The sequence below is a fragment of the Panthera pardus genome, unplaced genomic scaffold (assembly GCF_024362965.1).
Source record: "Panthera pardus isolate Hobbes unplaced genomic scaffold, ASM2436296v1 HiC_scaffold_12, whole genome shotgun sequence".
NCBI lineage: Eukaryota > Metazoa > Chordata > Mammalia > Carnivora > Felidae > Panthera > Panthera pardus.
The window spans coordinates 1,999,254-2,018,686 of NW_026526677.1; the positions used below are offsets into that span (position 1 = coordinate 1,999,254).

Below are 19,433 nucleotides of genomic sequence, written 5' to 3' on the forward strand. Positions count from 1 at the left end.
CGGACCTTGCTGGGCCCAGGGTGTGCTGCCAACCTGCTGGTGGGCGGTGATGGGACCCCCGGAGAGCACTCCCCACAGCAGGTGCCCCCTTGGTGGGCCCTGTGCCACCTTCAACAGCTTCCCCCCAACCTCCCTCCCCCACCTACTCCTGGTTTACCACCACCCAGAGCAAGCAGCTGAACAGGGCGGCCAGATAACGGGGTATAGGATGTGTTTGGGGTAGGGGGCTGCCACACTGCCCCTCCTCCTGGGAGATAGCTCTGTGGAGGACACGCATCTAAGGGTCTGTTCCTGGCCTGCCTAGCTGCTCCCTCGTAAGCATTCCCTGGAGAGGCAGGGCAGCTCCGGGCCTAAGCTGCATCTTGCAGGGGCTAGAGGGGAAGATCTCAGACACTGAATGAGGGCACCCACCCGACCCAGCGAGGTGGACTGAGGCCCAGCTGCCTGTGGGGTCAGGCTGCTTCCCCCCACTCAACACCCCGCGTGCCGGGTGAGGTCACCATGAGCTGAGCGCGGGCACCAGCCTGGTGTGTGCTAAACCGACCCCTTGGGGGCCACAAGGGTCTGGCTGGGATTCACGGTGAGGGCTCGGAGCTGCCTCCTTCGGGGGCCACCGGGTCCCAGTGGGTCTGGCCCCTCCTGTCACACCACTCTGCCTTGTGTGCCAGGGAGGGTCGCTGGGAGAACAGGGTGGCCCAAGGAGCCCTCTGCGCAGCACGGCCCCTGGGGCGTCCTGGCCCGGGTGCTGGTGCGGTGCGTGCCGGGGGCCAGGACCGCCGCTCCTGAGGGGCTGCGGAGGGCGGCCCTGGGGACAAGAGGTCCCTGGGCTTCCCGCGACCCCACGACTGCAGCCCCGGGAGGGGCGGGGCCCGCGGAGAGCTCGCAGGGTGGGCCGGGCGCATGCGGCCAGCCAGGCCATCGCGGTGGGCAGGCGAGGCCAGGCCGCCACTCCCCCGCCCTCCTGGAGCTTGAGACCAGCGCCGGCCCGGCCCCAGCACCGCTCCCGGGACCCACGAGGGGCGCGGCCGCGGGCTTCCGGCCGGACCGGAAGTGCCCGGTAACAGCGCCGTGCGCGATAACGTGATTCCGGCTTGAGGCGCCCTCTGTGCTCGCAGCTTCCGACAGGTGGCGCTGGGGCCCTGGGAACGCGCAGCTGGCCGTTAGCCCTCGAGCATTCTGGGAGTCACCGTGCTGCCTCTCCCTCCTCCCTCGTTTCCTTAATCAATTCCGGCTCTGCGCGAAGGAGCGCCGCCGTTTCCGGGGAGGGGTGGCAAAGGAGAAAAGCGAGGGCGCATGCGTAGGGACTCCACGGCCCAACAGGCCTCTGGAGTAGCGGTCCAACAGGCCTCGCGAGTAGCGGCCCAGGGCCTTGTGGGGGATGTAGTTCCCTGGCTGCGGACGCCGCGGCGCTGGGCCAGCGGAAGACTCGGTTTCCCAGAGAGCCGAGCGCGGCGCCAAATGGAGGCCACCAGGTGGCGGTGAGCCGGTAGGTTTGAGGCGAGGGAGGGTGGCGCTGACGGTCGGGTCTCTGGGAGACCGTCGTCCGCAGCCTACTGGCTCGACCCCGGAGACCCCAATGTGCTCCGTGTCTCCCGTGCCACACGGCCTGGGCCCTGGGACCCGAGCCACGTGAGGCCCGGACGCTGGCCCGCCCAGGCCCCCGACACGGAGAGCCTGCTGGGCCCATAGAGCGGAGAAAGCCAAGGGTTTGCTTCCAAGGGGAGAGAGCGCGGCGAGGAAACCCCGGTCCCGCTCCCTGGGAGCTGGCCTGCCCAGACCCTGGCCCCTCGGAGGCCCCCGACCCCGCAGCCCCACGCCCCCCAGCCCGGACTCGGCTCTGCCTCCGCTGAGCTCACCAAGTCCGCAGAGAACTCCCGGGTCTCTGTCCCCGTCTCCCTCTGGAGTGCCCCGCCGGTCAGCCTACTTCTCTGGGTCGCGGTGGAGTCCCCGGCCGTGCGGACGACGGGAGAGCGAATTTGGGAAGCGGGAGTCTGGTGGGAACTCGAGCTTCCCCTGCAGCAGTGTGTGCAACTGGCAGGTGATCTCTCCCTGGCCGGCCCTGCCAGCTGTGAAACACGTCGGTGGCGTGTGTCCCGTGCTCCCTTTCTCTCCTGGAGTTGTTCTTTCACTTTGGGAGTCATGCCCCAGAGCGATGGAGATCTCGTCTGTGTCTGATCTGGTGTGGGGCACTCGCGGCCACTCCGGGTCCACCTACCTGCCTGGTCTCTCGTGGGTGCACGACAGTGGGTCACCCTGGGCTACGGAGGCTTGGTGGGGAGGAGTCGGTGGATGGGTGGGTGAGGCTGGGCTGTCCTCTGAGCCTGGCCGTGCAAGCTGCTAGGTGCCCTGCTTGGCCGCGGAAGGAGTGCGGAGTGTGGGCAGCACTGCTCTGCTGGGGAGGGGGAGGTGTGTGGGGGCGGTTACCGGGGAAACGGCGCTGGAGGTTGCTGCGGGGCTTGCCTCTGCCCAGCAAGGCTGCCCCTGGTGGTGATCCACACCCCAGCTCCCTGAGAGCTTGACCCCAAGGTGCCAAGGACCTGGCGCAGACCCCTGTGGAGCTCCCAGGGCATCTCCCAGCAATCGGGAGCAGACCCCTTTGCCCTGGACCAGGCGGGTGGCCCAGTCTTTGAGGACTGTGCCCCGTGCTGTGCCCTGCGGTTAGTAAGTGAGCCTGCTCGGTGAGAGCGGTCTCGTGAAGCGGAGGCTGTGTTTCCCCAGGTTCAGGCCCGGGTCTGCCTACCCACCCCCCCTCCCCGGCCTTAGCTCCCAAGGACCTGCTCTCCGCCTGGCCTCTGTCAGGGCTTCGCAAACCTGGCACTGCCCCTTGGGGTTGTGGCACCACCTCTGCACCTTTGCCGTCTGATCTGATGGTTGGCCCTCCTCCCCCCACAGCCCACTACAGTGGAGCAGCTGAAAGGAGCCGGACTGAGGCCACCACGCCTGTGCCAGCAAGGGGCCTGTGCCAGCACTCCGGTGTCTGCACGGCGACCCTCAGACAGGGGAGGTGAGAGGAGGGCTTTCAGGGGGCGGGGGTCCTCGGTCCCTTCCTCTGGACGACAGCATTCGTAACGCTGATCCTGCCGCCTGCCTAGGGACAGTGGGTCTACGGGGCGGACCTGTCCTACACGCATGCGATCGTCGGAAACGAACTTGGGCTGTTTTGGTCTAGGTGTGGTGTGCCCTGGGACACATGGCTGAGGCAGGGGCAGGACAGCCCCTGGAGGCTGAGCAGGGCACAGAGTATGCCACCCTGCCTTCTGACACCGCGTCCCTCAGCGACTCAGACTCTGACTTCAGCTTGCCTGGCAGTGCTGAGATGGCGGGGGTGCTGCCCTGGGAGGCCCAGGGGGACTCAGACCCCGACGAGCCCGCTTTGCCTCCCAGGGGCCGCCCCTCGGCCTCGGCCTCGGCGCAGCCGTTCCACCTGAGGGACACGAGCTCCACCTTCTCCCGGCGCAGCCACAACATCTTCGACTGTCTGGAGGGGGCAGCCAGGCGGCTTCTGCCCGCTGACAGTGGGGACTGCGCATGGCCACCGGCGCCCTCAAGCCAGCCTGCGGCGGAGGGCCCAGGCGGGGCCGGCCAGAGCCCTGCCCTCCCGAAGCGGCCCCCCGTCCCTGACTATGTGGCCCACCCCGAGCGCTGGACCAAGTACAGCCTGGAAAACGTGGCCGAGGCCAGCGAGCAGAGCAATCGGGCCGCGGCGCTGGCCTTCCTGGGCTCCAAGAGCCTGGCCGTCCCCAGTGACTACACGCCCTCTTTCAACCAGGACCCCTCCAGCTGCGGGGAGGGGAGAGTCATCTTCACCAAACCGGCCCGGGCGGGCGAAGCCAGACCTGAGAGGAAGAGGGCCTTGAGGAAGGCAGGAGAGCCAGCCGGGGCTGCCCCTGGGAACCTGGGAGCGGCAGGGGGCGAGGGTCCGGTGGAGCTGGCCCACCTGGCGGGGCCTGGGAGCCCCGAGGCTGAGGAGTGGAGCAGCGCCCCCGGGGGCCTTCAGGAGGTGGGCTTGCTCCAGGGGGCTGCCCCCACTGGGTCAGCAGTGGGGCCTCCAGTGGTGGAGACCGTTGGCTTCCATGGCAGCAGGAAGCGGAGCAGAGACCATTTCCGGAACAAGAACAGACCCGAGGCCCCGGGTGCTGAGGTCTGAGAGAAGAGCCTGCTCGGCTGATGTTCCCTGACCAGGCTGGCGGGGCGGGGCGGCCGGGGTCGCTGCCCCCCTTGGGAAGGGAGCCTGCAGGCTGCTAGTAGGAGGGACCAGCATCCTGGGGCGGGGGGGAGGCTCAGGGGAGTGGTCTCTGAAGCAGACAGCTTGCCTGCGGATGGCAAAAGCCCTGGCCACCTTGTGGGGCAACAGTAAAGGTTGTGGGTATTCCTCAGACTCTGTATCTCTGTATAGACCCTCACCTTAGGGTCTCCTCTGCCGTCCGCCATGTACAGGCTCCCTGCCCCCTCACGTGAGCCCCCCCCCCAACTCGGTGTCAAGGGGACACAGGATTTATAAATTGACGCTCGGTTCCGCAGCAGCACATCTACCCCCTGAAGGTGTCAGGGAAGGCAGACAGGAGCAAGCACGTGCCCCCTGTGCCTGGTGTGGGGCTTAGTGGAGATCGGCCAGCCCGCCAGGCCCCCAGAGGGGAAGGAAGGAAGCGGGGACCGACCTGAGCGGCTCACCGAAGCTGGGGGGAGCACAGGAGCCTGGACCCCGACCCCACAGGACAGGACCCCCAGGTAAACCCGTGTCCACTGTCCCCCGGCCTTCACTGGCCTGGTGTGGCTGTGTTCTCTTAAGATAGAACAGCTTTGGGGGCAGTGTCCTGGGGCCGTCGCCCAGGCCGGACACAGTGCAGCGCTCACCATGCCACGCGAGCAGTTGGGGGCGTGCAGGGTGTGAGCCCACGAGCGTAGTAAACACCCGGCCCCAGTCCTAAAGGGCAGAAGCAGCCACTAATGTTTCGGACAAATCGGTCTTTTGGCGGGTAACACAGGGTGGGTGGGAGACTTGCCAGCAGACGGGAGGTGCTTCAGGCACGGCACTCAGCACGTGCTGTCAGCCCAGGCCGGGCGGTTTGGGATGGGGACCCACGGGGCTCTCCACCGGCCTGGGAGAGGGCCCACCACGCTCCCAGGTGGAGGGAGGTCCCGGGAAGGTGCCAGGCAGGGCAAGGAGTGGTTCCTTTTGACAAGGCCACTCGAGCCACAGCCCACTGAGGGCTCCACCGGAGCGAGGGGCGGTTCAGTGTATCTTCAGGGGCCCAGGACGGCCAGCTTAGGGCCACGTTCCCGCCTGCCCATCCTGGTCTGGGCCAGAGGGCCAGGCCTGGGGCTCTGGGAGAGGTGGGCCCGGTGCGCCGACAGTCCAAATGCTCAGGCGTCCGAGAGCGGCCGGCCAGCCTCTGGGTGCCCCCCGCTGCCCGCACCCTCTCTGCGCTCGGCAGAGGCTTGCTGGTGTCCGTCTTCGGTGTTCTGAGAGTCTGGTGAGGAAGGAAGACCCCTCAGCTGCTGGGTGTCCGGTGGGGCGGGCCCGGGGAAGGGAGAGGTAGCTCATTACTGTGAACAGGGGACAGACCTGGTGGCTCTGGGTCGAGGGCTGGGGAAGCAGGGCGGGGGCGTGCGTGCTGCCAGGCCGGGCCTCCGGGAGTCGACCTGGCCGAGCCCTCACGCCTGGCTGAGTCGATGGGCCTCGGCAGAGGGTACCTGCCCCGCCCTAAGGACTGTGGCCAGCCGAGGGCCATCGGAGACCTGGGCCGGGCCCCTCCCGGGACAGGGAGGAGCAGGGATCCAGAGAAGGCAGCGACGGGGCACAGCGACGGCCCTCCACCCGCCCGCGTACCGGCCTGTGCCGCTCCCCGCCCTCTGCCTTCCCCACACCCCGCTTACTCCGGTAGGAGCCGCCCTGGGCCATGGAGGACAGGAGCGCTGTGCAGTAGTTGACCTGGGGGAGAGAGGCGTCCGGGCAGCCCCAGGCCCCGCTGCCCCGTGACCCTCCCCTCTGCTGGCCGTGCCTGAGGGAAGGGGTGTGGGTGCGGAGTGTGGACAGTGAGGGGTCTTGAGTGCAGGACCCACTCCGGGGAGGGCACACCGTCTCTGAAGTCGCTTGTGGGGACAGGGACCAGGCAGCGGGCCTCCCCGGGGCCTCAGCCTGCCCTGGGTGCGGGGCTGCGGGTGAGGGCCCCCTGCCAGGAGAAGGGCACGAGGTCTCCCTGCCTACCTGTGACTCCAAGTGCTTGATGCGCTTTTCTTGCTCTCTCAGCCCCCCGAGGTGCTTGGCTATGACGTCCACCCTGTGGCGGGAGCTGGTAGGTACAGGGCGCTCCGAATTCCCAGATGCTCCCCATCCTCCCTGAGGCCCTTCGGGTGGGTTTGGGGTCCCTGAACCCTCTCTGGGTGGGGTGCCCTTTTCTCTCATTCCCAGATCTGGGTACAGAGAGCCCTTCTGAGCTCTCTCTGGGAGCTCCATGGGGGCAAGAGTTAGGGACAAAGGCAGGCAGGGGCAATGGGCGCCTGGACAGCTGGGATGGACCATTTTGGGGGGAGACCCAGAGGGCGGGGGGGGGGGGAGTTCCACTCGGGAGACCCCAGAGCTGGGAGGACACCCCCTGTATTGGCCCCCCGTCCCCCAAAAGCAGGGCAGGCCAGGCCCCTGCCCCTGCCAGCCTCGGTCTGCCCAGCTCAGGCAGGTGCAGGGCTGCGGGTGAGGGCCCCCTACCCTCAGGTGACGGGCAGGAGAGGGCCCGACACCCCCGCGCCCCACTCGGGGTCCGGCCCTCCCTTGGGAGGTGCTGCAGGGGGCACCCGCGCACCTGTGGGCGGTTTTCCTCAGAACCTCCTCCTTGCTGTCCTTCCTCTGTCTCTCCAGCCTGCTCAGGTAGTTCTCCTTCTGAACCGTCTCCCAGGTGACCATCTTCTGGTCCAGGGGCTCCGCCAAGTCTCTCTCTGGGAAGGTCGGGGCAGCACAGGCTTGGCCAGAGCCAGGTGGGCCTCGGGGCCAGGGGAGCCCAGGGCAAGGGCAGCGGGCCTCAGTCACCACGGCTAGCCCCGGCTGTGAGGTGGAGAGAGGGGGACGGCCCCCCTGCAGAGAACTCCAGGCTCAGCCCTGTGCCAGCGGCTCTGGGGGTTGGGGGGGGTTAGGGAGGGGGCGCGGCCTCTCCTCGCCTGCCCACTGGGCACATCGCCCACCACCCCCCCCCTGCCCTTCCCCCCCCTCCCCGCAGTCCGGGCAGCCGGGCCAGGTCCAGCCCTGTGGCCTCACCCAGGCGTGCCCGCCTCTGCTCAGCCCCCTTCTGGAAGAGCCTCTTGAGCGCCAGGCTCAGGTGGCTGAGGAGGATGAAGGGCGGGGCCAGGGCGGGGCGCTCGTGGTACTCCGCGATGAGGTGGTAGCGCTGGAACTTCCAGAACGTGTCCGCGTTGCCCTGCACCACCTGGAACGTGTAGCTGTGGGGCCGGCGTGTGGGTGACGGGGGCCACACGGGCACCCCCTCTCCTCCCAAGCTGCCGCCAGAGCTGGGGGGCACCCTCTTCTGTGATCGTCTCAGATCACTGACTTCCGTCTGCGGGTGTGTCTGGAATGCAGTCCACTCGGGTCCCCTTCCGCTGTCCTGGACGAGCCCGGGCCTCTGGTTCCGGAGGGGACAACCCTCCCCCTGACCTTCCCTTCCTCAGGGCCCTGCCCTCCCTCTGCCTGCAGCCGGGGCCCGGCGGAAGGGGAGCCGGTGTTTGGGGTGACCCCTCACGCTCAGGCCTTGCCCCACACAGGCCCCAGCCCCTCCCCGGGGGTGGAGAGACCCCCGCAGCCCCCCCCCCCCCCCCCCCCCCCCCGGGCCGGAGGGATGAGCAGGTCTGGGCCGGGCCAGCCGGGCCTGGGGGCGCTCACGAGGGGAGGGTGGGGGAGGGGCACCTGAACATGGCGATGAGCAGGTTCATGAGCAGCACGTTGGTGACCAGCAGGAAGGTGACCAGCAGGAGGATGACCAGCCAGTTGGCATAGAGGTTAGGGCAGGAGGCTGAGCCCTCTTGCAGCAGGGGGTGTAGGGAGCAGTTCACGCGGGCTTCTGAAACAGGAGTGGTGTGGTGGGGGCGGGGCGGCCACAGGGGCACCCTTGGATCTGGGGGGCCTCCCCCTAGGGCTGGGGCCCCCGGGGACGCAGCCCCTGGCCGGGTGACCAGCTGTCCCGGTTGACGGGGCGGGGGGGGGGGGACTGTCTGGTTTAGCACTGAAAGTTCCCGTCTCAGGACACCCCAGTCCTGTCAAACCAGATGGATGGTCAGCCTGGGGGCACTGGTCCACTCTCCACCTCCACCTGACTGGGGTCATGGCCAGGGCCACACGTTCTGAGGGCAGAGCCATTTGGCAGGTGGGCACAGAGGACCCCAGTTTCTGCTGGTCGTTGTGTGGATTCCCCACCTCCCCACGCCAAAGGCTGTGCTCAAAGCTGGTTTGGAGAAAGCTGCCCTAGACACGGGTGACCGTGTCTCCCCCTGCAGGACTTCTCAGGGCCTTTATAACACTAAGGCCTGTCACATGGCACCCAGCTGGGGGACGAGTCTGCATCACCTCCGAAGCTCATCTGGCCAGGCCGCCCTTGGCACTGATTGCCGCAGGCACCGTGGACACGGCATCTCTGGGCCATGCCAGCTCAAAGAATGTTCTCCGGGCAGTGGGAGTGAATGCTGGGTCTGGGAGCAGGCTGAGCCTTGCGCCCTGGGCAGGCACGCCCTGGGGGGCCCGAGGATCACACCTCTGGCCCCTCACCAGCCAGTCCCCTCCTCACGCTCATGGGATGGGAGGCAAGGAAGGAAGGAGCAGATATCAGTGGGTGAGCACGCAGGCCGTGTACGTGCGCGTGCCCGTGTGGACGCTGCACACGCCCACACGTTCGGCTGTGTTTCTGTGGCTGCCGCCCTGGTCTTTGCGCTGTGACCGAGTCCGGGTGACACTGGGGGCCTCTGTCCCTCTGTCTACACCTGTGTACCTGTGTCCCCACTGTGCACATGTGTCGGGCCGGCAGGGGCTGTTCTCGTGTGTCCGTGGCTCCCTCTCTGGGGGGAGGCCTTCTCCTAACGTCCCCCGAGTCAGTCTGTGCCAGGAGCCCACGGTGAGCTGCGAGCGTGCAGAAGGGGGTGGGGAAGCAGCATCTTCCCAGACCCTGCCCTGCCCTGGCCTGTAGGTCTGCTCGGGGCCGATTCCGGACCCTCCTCTCTCCCCTGCGCCCGGGCCCCGGAGCAGTGAGACCCCTGTGACTCTCGGAGGCGCCATGAGGCCAGGCTGGAAATTAAAGTGTCCATGGGTCTGGAGGCCAGACCAGGAGCTCCGCCCCAGGGCTCCGTCCTGGCACCCGGGGACCGGACGGCGAGGGGGGGCGCTCGGGGCTCCGGGACCCCAGGGTGCACACGTTACTGAATCACCACAGTCCTGCCCCGCGTGGTGGTGTGGCCCAGAGGCCTGAGCAGACGGGAAGCCCAGGCCGCGGGAGGGGAAGGGGCCCGCGCAGGACCCTCAGTGGGCTGGCCCCGACCTGGCCCCGGTCACGGACTTTGTGCTACAGCCTGCACTCGGGCCTTCCCGAGGCAGCCCCCGGGGCTAGGACCGTCCACCCCCCACCCCCGGAAGTCTGCACAACCTCTGCCCTCCCCTGGTGGCCCCGGGAGTGACCCCACCCCTGCCCTCCTCCAGAGGGTCCCTGCAGTGCAGGGCTGGGCAGGGGCCAATGGGGAGGGCAGCCAGGGCCTGGAACACTCCGTTTGAGCAAAGGAATCCCAGCTGGGCGGTGGAGGGGGGGAGGGAGGGGGGAGGTGGCGCTAAGAAAACAGTCCAAGGAAAGGGGCTTTCAGAACACCCCAGTTAGCCGGTTTCCCCGGTGGCAACGCCCCTCCCCATCTTGGCGGCTCGGGTCCGCTCCCCTCACACTCTCACCCCACTGACAGACACTCAGTGCGTGTGGCGGGCACCCGACCTCGTCTCACTGGCTCCGGCGGCTGGGGCCCGGCCTTAGACACCATGTGCCCGGGGGCGCCCTGGAGCCCCGGTGGCCCTGGTCCGGCACCAGCCTGAGTGAACGGCCCTGACGCTGGCTCACCGTCCCGGAGGGGCTGGTTCCCTCTTCTCCTCCTCCTCCTCACCGAGTCCCAGCCGGGTCGGGGGCTTGCCCCCCAAGCCAGGGCTCCCCTACACCTACCAGCCCCCACGGCGGAGCGGCTCTGCCTCCCGCACCGTCCCCACGGTCCTGGGACAGTCTCGGAACCTATGCTGGCTGGCCCTCGGCCCTGCACAGAGGCCGCCTGCAGACGGACGGGAATGGCCTCGGCCCTGCCCCCTCGGCACCTGCCCTGGCACAAACCATCCCAAAGCAGGCCGGCCTCCGGGCCCCCCAGCAGAGGCTGCCTTGCAGCCTCCTGGTGCCTCAGTTTCCAGCCTGGGGCCCACAGGGAAAGGTCTCTGTGACCAACAAAAGTCCTCCCGGAGCCGCCCCTGGGCTGGGCCCGACCCTGGGCAGGTGTGTGGGGCCTGGGGACTGTCCTCAGGGGCCTCCCCATCTCAGCCGGCTCCTCTCCAGGGCCCCACGTCCAGGGTCTTCTGAAAGGAGGCTCCGTAAACTGGACCCCATGTGACAGCACCGTAGGAAGCAGGGGATCTTGTGTCCAGCTGGCTCAGGGACACGCCCCCCCCCCCCCCCCCCCCCTCAGGCAGGCTGCGTGCTGACCATCGATCTCGTCCAGCGGGATCTGCCCGAAGATCTGCAGGTAAGGCCGGTACAGCACGCGGCGGAAAACCCACTCCAGGCGGCCGTCGTGGGGGTGCAGCAGGGCCTGTGTGGTCACGCCGTAGGCCACCAGCCACACACTCAGGAAGAAGAGGAAGAAAAAGACGTCCTTCATCTGGGGGAAGAACGGAGAGTGTTAGCGGCCGCCTGGCTGGCGGGGGGCGGGGGGGCGCTATTTCACCAGCTCCCCACCCCCACCCCGGCCCCCAGGCGGGACCCGGGGCTCACCATCCGCTCCACAATGATGATCTTGGGGCCCAGCTGCTTGTGGATGGCGAAGATGTGGATGAGTCGGAGCGTGAACACCATGAAGTCCACGGCGAGGACCGCGCGACCCGCCTCAAACACTGAGGGCAGCATCCTGGGGTGGGGGCCGTATGGGGGTGCCGCTAGTGCCCAGAGAGGGGAAGGAGCTTCCCCCAGGACACACAGCACGGGGGCCAAGGACAAGCCGGGCCTTCTGAGGCCTTCCGAGGCTTCGTCCTGAAGCCGGCCCGCCCAGCGGCCCACCCGAGGCGCCCGCATCCCAGGCCTCTGGGCCCCAGAGACCTGCAGGTGACGCCGACGACGAACAGGAAGATGGCCACCATGTCGCACTTGTTCCAGTGGTCTTCCACGTAGAGGGTGAGCTTCTTCACCAGACGCGTGTCCTCGTCCGTGAAGAATCCCTGCCAGAGGGCAGAGGGCAGAGGGGCGGGCGGTCCACTGACAGCTGGCTGGGGACGCCCCGCCTCGTCCAGGCCAGTGGGAGCGGGGAGGGGGGGGGCGGGCGGGGGCGCAGGTCCCACCACTGACCTGCCGGATCTCTTCCAGCACCAGTGTGAAGACCCAGAAGTACAGGGTGACCTCGGGCCCAGACGGCCCCTGGGGAGGTGGCCTGAAGTCCACCAGCAGGACGTAGGTGAACAGGAACAGGAAGGCAAAGTACATGACCACGTTCCCCAGGAACACGGTCACGGGCGCCCCCCAGAACATCCGCCAGCGCGTCAGCAGGAAGGCAGCACGTGGACCTCGGTCACCCCGAGCCCTTGGTGCCCCGGTCAGCGCGTCCCGCCTGCGCCGCGAGGAGAGACCACGGACGGCGGTGAGGCCGGCGGCAGGGGCCCCACGGAGTGAGTCCAGCCCCCTGGCCGGCCCGCCCCACGGCCCTCACCGGCTGCCCGGGCTGCACAGCAGGCTCCTCTCTGAGTCCAGGCCGTCCAGCTCCTGGAGGCCCTCGGGGACCGTCCTCAGCAGGGCCTCCTCGCTGTGAGCACGGGGCACCCTCAGGGCCCGCGGGAAGGGCACCAGAGCACCCAGCCAGCAAAGGAAGCGCAGGGGGCCCTGGGGAGGGATGTGGGCGGGGTCTTTGCCCAGTGGGGGCCCCCCCCCACCTCCCCCGGCGGCTGCCCGCACCCGACAGACCTGAAGGTGATGAGGTTGGTGTAGATGAGGGCCGGGCAGAGGAAGGCCCCCAGCAGCCGCAGGATGGCCGTGCCCGAGGCCATGTTCCCCCACCAGATCTTGGTCAGGAAAGCCTGAAATAAAGGCACAGCCTCCGGTCCCCCACCCCCACACCTCTGCCCATGCTGGGCCGGACACCGGGCGTGCCCGTCAAGGCTCGGCTGAAGCATCGCCCCCCCCCCGACCCCACCCCACCGTCCGTCCCGGTGGGGACAGCCTTCAACGGGGAGGCCGGGTTTTGGGGTCTGGGAGGGCTGAGCTGAAGAGGTAGCACTTCCGCTGAGACCCCAAGTGGAGAAAGGGCTGGCGACAAGAAGGGAAGCCAGGCAGGTGCCATCCAGGAACCGAGCAGCCCCTGCCCTGCACGGCCAGGACACGGAGGGCAGTGGTGGGGGGGGGGGGGGCACCCGGGGCGCCTCCCGTCTGCCGTCCGCTTTGCCCCTGACGGCCTTCCCCGAAGCCAGACCCTCACCTGCACCCCGTCGTGGGCAAAGAAGGCCTTGGTGTCGGCCTCGGTGGCCAGGTGCAGACAGGTGGTCCTGCTCCAGCAGCTGTTCCGACGCACCAGCAGGGCGAAGGCGCGGTCCTCGCTGCTGCGGTAGCACTCGGAGAAGAGGCCTGCCCGAGGGCGCCGGCCGCCCGCACTCGCCCAGGGCGCCCCCCTCCCTCCTCTGCCCTGCGCCCGCCGCCCCCCCCCCACCCCGGGGGCTGCCGAGGCCCGCCCGCCCGACCTGCCCAGGGCCCCTCCCCTCCCCCGTCAGTCACCCCAAACGTCCCGAGGGGGTAGCAGGACCCGGCGTGTGCCCAGGGCCTGGGGTACCCGTCTGCCCCGCCCCGGGCCCCGCTGCGCCCCGCCCCGCCCCGCCAGGCCGGTGGCTCACCCAGGGCCAGCTGCTCGTACTTGGCCTCGCTCCCCGCCGCGGCCCCCCTCGGCCCCCGCCTCCAGGTGGGACATCTCACGGAGGATCTTGCAGGCGGCCAGAGCGGCGGCCACCCCCTCCTGGCCCTGGGAGACGGGGTCTGAGGAGGCCGCCCGCCTCGCGCCCACCACGCCGCCCCAGTCCGGGGCCCACCCACCCATGGCCCAGAAGTAGGCGGCCATCTCGTGGCGGTTCTGCAGCACGGCCCAGAGGAACAGGTCCCGCCACGGGTTCTCGCTCTTCCGGTTCAGGTCCGGCAGCCCCTTCCGGGCCTCGGGCCGCCCGGCCGGGCCCCGCTCCTGCGGGACCGGGCCGTCAGCGTCCGGGTGGCCCGGCCCGGGCCCCGCCCCGCCCGGCCCAGGGCCCGCTCACCGCCTGGTAGAGCCCGCGGCAGGCGTCGTGCAGGAAGTCCTTGAGCAGGCGGGACACCTCGTGCAGGGAGAAGGCGGGCGGGCCCTCGGGCGGCTCGCGGGCCTGCTGGGCGCCCAGGCCGGCCAGCGTCAGCCGGCCCTCCTCGTGCTTGCGCCGCAGCAGGTGGAACAGCAGGCTCTTGGGGGGCGCCGAGCGGTACAGCTGCTGCAGCCGCCCCAACGTCAGGAAGTCCGCCACGTCGGCGCCGTTGTCCCACGAAGAGGCGCACGAACTCGGGCTTGTCGCTCACCAGCGCGTCCATCATCACCTCCTCCAGGTCGCGGGACTGGGGCCGCCGCCCGACACGCCCGGGGCGGGGAGAGGGGCCGAGTGAGCGGGAGCCGTGGCCTCCCTGCACCCCCCCCCCCCCCCCGTCGGCCGCGTGGGGCAGAAGGGGCCCCCCGCCGGCGGCCCTCGGGGCGCCGCCTGCCCCCAGGCCCTCAGCTCGGCGCTCGCCCCTGTGTTGGCCAGAGGCGAGGCTCCGGAGGCGTCAGCCGGCGGGCGGGGCGGGGCGGGCACCTTCCACTCCACGTCCCCGTTGAAGATCTCGCTCTTGGCGATGTCCACGCGGTCCCAGGCCACGGCCAGCTTGAGCTCGTCCAGGTAGTCCTGTGCCTCCTGGCTGTGGCTCTTGCAGGCTGCGGGCGGAGCGGGGCGGGGAGGTGAGCGGCGAGCCCGGGGGCCCCTCGCGGTGGTCTTCCGGACCGCAGCCGTGGAGCCGTGGCCCGCGTCACGCCCTCTGAGTGACGGCGAGAGGCCCACGGCGCCGCAAGGTTGTCGGCAGAAATGATGGCTCCCGGGTCCCCGACGGGACAGGGTGAGCGGAGCCGGGGGGGGGGGGGGGTGGACGGTCTGTCTGGAGGAGCTTCCGGCCCCCCGCCGTCGAGGGCGTCCCGGCCCCCCTGCCCCTCCCGGCCTGGCTCTGTGTCTGGCTGCCCGAGGTCAGGCCCTCGCACGGCGTGTCCCCGCCATGAAAAGCCTTTCGAGGGGCAGCCAAACGGCAGGGACAGCACAGGGTCTGTCATAGAGGAACAGAGAGACACAGCGCGGTCCCTCCGCTCCGTGGAGTGTCCCTCAGCCCTGGAAAGCAGGGAGGCACCAACAGGCCACAGCGTGGATGCTCTTCAGAAACACGGGCTCGGAGGAGGGAGCCGAACACCGCCCACGGCGGGAGCCCACGGACGGGAAGGGCCCCAAAGAGGCAAATCCGTCCACACAGAAAGCGAGCTGGTGGCCACCGGGGGCCAGGGAAACGGGCAGCGACTGACCGGTGCCAGACTGCCTTTGGGGCAATGCAAACGTTCTGGAACTAGACAGTGGGGATGGTCGCACAACTCGCAGACGTACTAAAAGCCGCCGGATCGAACACTTCAGTTTCTGACGTTACAGCAAGATATGTCAGACTGAAACTTGTCGAGCACAGAACGCTGGACAAATTTGCACAGAAGCCGGGGCCATCCCTGTGTCGTTCCAGTTTTGTTACATGTGCTGCTGGAAAGGCGAGCACTGGGCCCCGCACGCAGGCACAGGCACTCAGGCACACGCTCACTCACACGGGCACACGCCCCGCACGTGACGCACACAGGTGCACGCGTGAGCACACGCGCACGCACAGCAGAGGGGTGCCGTCCGGGAGTCCTGGCTGCTGATTGGCGTGGTCCCTGGGCGGTGGCCCGGCCCCATGCACGTGTCAGATCCCAGAGGGTGAGGCCCAGGACGGGGCGGGTGCGGGAAGCAGCCCCGCACAGCTGGCGCCCCAGCTCACCCCTGCCCCTGCGCCCTCACCTTTTATCAGGGCGGATGATGGTGTCCAGCTCCTCAGAGCCCTCCTGCTCGAAGTCGTGCACGGTGAGCAAGTGTGGGTGGGAGGTGATGTTCTGCAGCTGGGACACCGGGACAAAGGCCCTGAGTGGCCCTGGGGGCAGGGGGCAGGCCAGGGGCGGGCCTGAAGCCAGAGCGGGCTTGGAGGCTTTGTTGGGGAAGGGAGGAGGCTGGGCCCTCCCTCGTGGACAGGGGGCACGGAGACGCCCAGCAGGACTTTCCCCTGGGGGCGGCCCAGCGGGAGGGGGGCCTCGTCCTACGGGGGGGCCCCTACCAGCTGGGTCCAGTGCACGACGTCCTCCCCAGCACAAACGTTCTCCGGGAAACTTCTCTTTGAACTGCTTCTCCACTGCCTGGGGCACCAGGAGGTGGGGGCTGGTTCACGAAGGCAGCCAGCACGTCCGCGATGCCCCCTGAGCCCGCCAGGATCAGCCACGGGGCAGCGTGCTCCACGGCCCTGGAGATCCTCTGAGGCGGCGTGGCGGGAGAGTGGACCCCGAGTCAGCTCAGGGGCCGCCCTGGGCCCACGTGCCACAGGTACCCCCGTCCCAGGCCGGGGGGGGCCCTGCAGGAAGCCGCAGCCGGCCAGGGGGCTCCCGCCAGGCCCCTACCTCCCTCCCCTGCCCTACCTCCAGGGTGCTGGGGTCGCCGTTCACCAACAGACAGAGGACGGGGATCTCGATGCTGCTGGTGCCTGCAGACAGAGCACCGACCAAGTCCTCCCAGGTGTCCGAGCAAGTGGGGACCCTGGCACCCTCCCCGTGGGGTGGGCACCCAGGCTCTGGCCATCACCCCCAACATTATCTAGGGAGACACCTGCCCGGAGGCTTTTTCTAGTGAAGCGTGGGCTCCAGGCTGCATATCACATACAGACACGCGCCCCTTCGCTTGGGGACAAGGACGCCAGCCCCGCACCCGACTGCCCAGTAGGCCGCTCACAGATACTGAGACACAGAGGGACGTGAGTGAAGTTAAGCACTCAGTCCCTGGCTGCACTGGCCACATTTCAAGCACCTCCATTCCCGTCGTGGCAGAAAGCTCTGCCGATCGCCCCGCAGGCTCGCGGGAGCAAACCAAAGAGTAGGGGAGGGGCCTTGGTCAGCTTCGCCCCCAAAAGTTAGCCGGAAACGAGAGTCCCGACGTGGGAGGACGCTGGGGAGGCAGGGAGCAGCGGGCCCCTCTGACTCCCAGAGCGGCCTCCTCGTTGAATCTAGAGGACAGACCGGTGCGTGCCGTCCAGGCTTCAGCGAGCCGGAGCCCCCCCCCACCCCCACCGACGTGGTCTAAACGCGGCCTCGACCGTGTTTTTATTCTTAAAGAATACTCAGTTAACAGATATTGAAGCTGTTTATAAATATCGTAGGCAGTTATGTATCGTGTGTATAAGTTTTACTTACGCACTGGTATTTCTTAATACTAGAAACCCAGCTTTCAAACCCACCTCTGGCCACAGTCACACCCGTTCCTTGGGCAACACTGCCCTCTGGTGGCAGCGTACCTCGTGGCTAGCTTGGCTGGTAGAGGAAACCAGGCCTTTCGAAGCTTGCAAATCCGTTTCCTTCCCAAGCCCCGAGACCCCCCGCCCCCCCCCCGCCCCCCGGGGAGCCCCAGGGCAGGCGAACAAACCGGCCACTCTGTCATCCGGCAGGAATGTCACTGCCCAGCGGGCCAGACTCCTAGCTGCGCCCCCACCAACGCACTGACCGCTTCCCATCCCAGACCCCCAGAGGCCGGGTCTCCACGCTCAGGCACGCTCAGTGCCTTCAGCCCGGAATGCGCACACCCCGTGCCCCCGTGACCACCCCCCCCCCACCCGCCCTGGGACAGGTCTCACCCCCGTAGCCGGTTCTCTGCTCCGAGATGTGCTTTTCCAGCGTCAGCCGCAGCTCCGTCGGCCCGTCCCCCTTCCCGGGAGGCCCGGGCTCCACCAGGACGAAGTAGGCGTGGTTGTTGTCCAGGGAGCAGAGGGGGCCCCGGCTGCTGCCTTCGGCCGCGGGGTAGTGGACAGGGCTGTCCTCCTGGACCCCCCCACCCCCCACCGTGAGCCCTAAATGAGGGTTCTTCTGCCCAGGCCTGTCCCCACCCCCCAGAGGGAGGGAGGGCCGGGCCGCCGGCGCCTGGGGCCCTGGGGCGTGGCGGGGCGGGGGGGGGGGGAGCGGCCAGTGGGGTCCTCTGGACAGAACCAGGGCCGTGGGACTGCCAGGCCCTGCCTCGGACAGACTCTGGGCGGGGGGCAGAGGCCACTTGCCGGGGTCACCCAGGCTTGAGGGCCGGTGTCCGGATGGGGCCTGGGTCCATTGGGAACCAGTCCTGGGCAGGGCCCTGGAATCCAGGTCCCCATGTCTGGTCTGCGCTGGCTGGGAATCTGGCAGACCCCCTCCCCACACTGCTCCCTGAGCAATGCTGCCACCTGCTGGCCGTGTGCTGGGCTCGCCGTCCTCCCCCTCTCCTCTTGCCCTCCTCCCTCCTCCCTTCACGCCTCCTCCCTTCCTCCTTCCCCTCCTCCCTCCTCCACTCCTTCTTCCTCCTGTCTCCTCCTTCCCCTCCCTCCCCACCTCCCCCTCCCTCCCCTCCTCCCTCCCCTCCTCCTTTTTCCATCTCCTTTCCTCCTCCCTCCCCTTCTCCCTCTTCCCTCCTCTCCCTTCCCTCCTTCCTCCTCTCCTTCCTCCTTTGCCTCTCCCTCCTCCTCCCCCTCCTTTCTCCTCCCTCCTCCTTCCCCTCCCTCCCCTCCTCCCCCTCCTCCCTCCCCTCCTCCCTCCCCTCTCCCTCCTAACCCCACCTCTTCCTCTTCCTTCCTCCTCCCACTCCTCCCCTTCCTCTCTTCCCCCTCCCCGTTCCTCTCCCTCCTAGTCCCTCTTCTTCCCCTCCCCCTCCTCCCTCCTCTCCCTCTCCTCTTCCCCTCCTCCTTCCTCCCTTCACTCCTCCTCCCTTCCTCCTTCCCCTCCACCCTCCTCCTCTCCTTCTTCCTCCTGTCTCCTCTTTCCCCTCCCTCTTCTCCCTCCCTTCCTCCCTCCCCTCCTCCTTTTTCCATCTCCCTTCCTCCTCCCTCCCCTTCTCCCTCTTCCCTCCTCTTCCTTCCCTCCTTCCTCCTCTCCTTCTTCCTTTGCCTCTCCCTCCTCCCCCTCGTCTTTCTCCTCCCTCCTCCCTCCCCTCCTCCCTCCCCTCCTCCCTCCCCTCCTCTTCCCCCTCCTCCCTCCCCTCTCCCTCCTAGCCCCTTCTCTTCCTCTTCCTTCCTCCCTCCTCCTCCTCCTCCCTCCTCCCCTTCCTCTCTCCCCCCTCCCCGTTCCTCTCCCTCCTCCCTCCTAGTCCCTCTCCTTCCCCTCCCCCCTCCTCCCTCCTCTTCCTCTCTCTCCTCCTCCTCCTTCTCCCTCCTCCCCTCCTTCCCTCCCCCTCTCCTCCCACAGCTTCGCTTCAGTATCTCGGTCCTTCAGGGTGCCTGCCTCACTCCCTGAGCCTGTGGGTCCCCCAGCATGGGAACCACTCTGTCCATTGCAGGCCTGGCGTGTGGAGGGGGGTGTCTGGTCTGCCGAATAACCAGGTGGTGGGGTGTGGCCGGCCTCGGAGAGAGCACCGGTGGCTTCCTCGGCGTACCCCCTACCCTGGGGTGGGTATATTTGCGGGCCACGAGCCCCTCCCCGCCCCCCGGGCCCAACTTGCCCGGCGGCTCGGCGCTCCGAGACGGACGCTTACCCGGGCGTCGTCCAGAAGCTGGTGGTGCAGGACGCGGCCCAGCGAGGCAATGCCGATGGCCACCACGCGGGCCTTGGTGGACGTGCTGGCCAGCGAGTGGTCACGCACGGCCTGTCCCACGTACCGGGCCAGGCCCACACGGAGCGCGCTGGTCAGGATCCAGGCTCCTAGGGCAGGGGGCTCAGTGTGCCCGGTGGGCTCGGGCCCCCAGGCCTGCCGGAGCCGAGGCCCACCCCCCCCCCCTCCCCACCGCCTGCAGGTGTCGGCCGGACCCGAGCCTGGGAAGGTTGTTCTGAATCACGAGGCCCTGGCCTAGTCGGCTGTGCAGGCCTCTGCTGCACAGCAGTCACCTCGCGGTGAGGGGGTTCGGAAACCCCATATCCTTCTGCCG

The 19,433-nt window shown here is 68.6% G+C and overlaps 2 protein-coding genes across 3 annotated transcripts in view; one reads left to right on the forward strand and one right to left on the reverse strand.

The window, feature by feature from the left end:
* Nucleotides 1-1,217: 1,217 nt before the first annotated feature.
* On the forward strand, nt 1,218-4,378 carry TSSC4 (tumor suppressing subtransferable candidate 4). Of its 2 annotated transcripts, XM_019437026.2 has the most exons (3): nt 1,218-1,486; nt 2,893-3,004; nt 3,170-4,378. In XM_019437026.2, exon 3 carries the CDS (start codon nt 3,191-3,193, stop codon nt 4,145-4,147), a length of 957 nt encoding a protein of 318 aa, XP_019292571.2. In that variant the 5' UTR covers nt 1,218-1,486; nt 2,893-3,004; nt 3,170-3,190; the 3' UTR covers nt 4,148-4,378. The 2 variants fall into 2 exon arrangements, with proteins under 2 accessions (XP_019292571.2, XP_019292570.2); XM_019437025.2 differs by having other exon boundaries at nt 1,219-1,486; nt 2,893-4,378.
* A 576-nt stretch (nt 4,379-4,954) lies between these two features.
* Nucleotides 4,955-19,433, reverse strand: part of TRPM5 (transient receptor potential cation channel subfamily M member 5) — a 24,250-nt gene continuing 9,771 nt past the window's right edge. The window contains 27 exon segments of the mRNA XM_053900294.1: nt 4,955-5,471; nt 5,878-5,932; nt 6,209-6,281; nt 6,801-6,933; nt 7,250-7,431; nt 7,895-8,048; nt 10,698-10,872; nt 10,986-11,118; nt 11,307-11,425; nt 11,553-11,811; nt 11,911-12,003; nt 12,162-12,274; nt 12,673-12,818; nt 13,082-13,118; nt 13,120-13,220; nt 13,278-13,419; nt 13,493-13,744; nt 13,746-13,817; nt 14,051-14,169; nt 15,317-15,330; nt 15,332-15,414; nt 15,627-15,653; nt 15,655-15,726; nt 15,728-15,820; nt 15,982-16,046; nt 17,187-17,370; nt 19,037-19,295. Coding sequence (XP_053756269.1) covers nt 5,365-5,471; nt 5,878-5,932; nt 6,209-6,281; nt 6,801-6,933; nt 7,250-7,431; nt 7,895-8,048; nt 10,698-10,872; nt 10,986-11,118; nt 11,307-11,425; nt 11,553-11,811; nt 11,911-12,003; nt 12,162-12,274; nt 12,673-12,818; nt 13,082-13,118; nt 13,120-13,220; nt 13,278-13,419; nt 13,493-13,744; nt 13,746-13,817; nt 14,051-14,169; nt 15,317-15,330; nt 15,332-15,414; nt 15,627-15,653; nt 15,655-15,726; nt 15,728-15,820; nt 15,982-16,046; nt 17,187-17,370; nt 19,037-19,295 — 3,262 coding nt within the window. The 3' untranslated portion in view covers nt 4,955-5,364.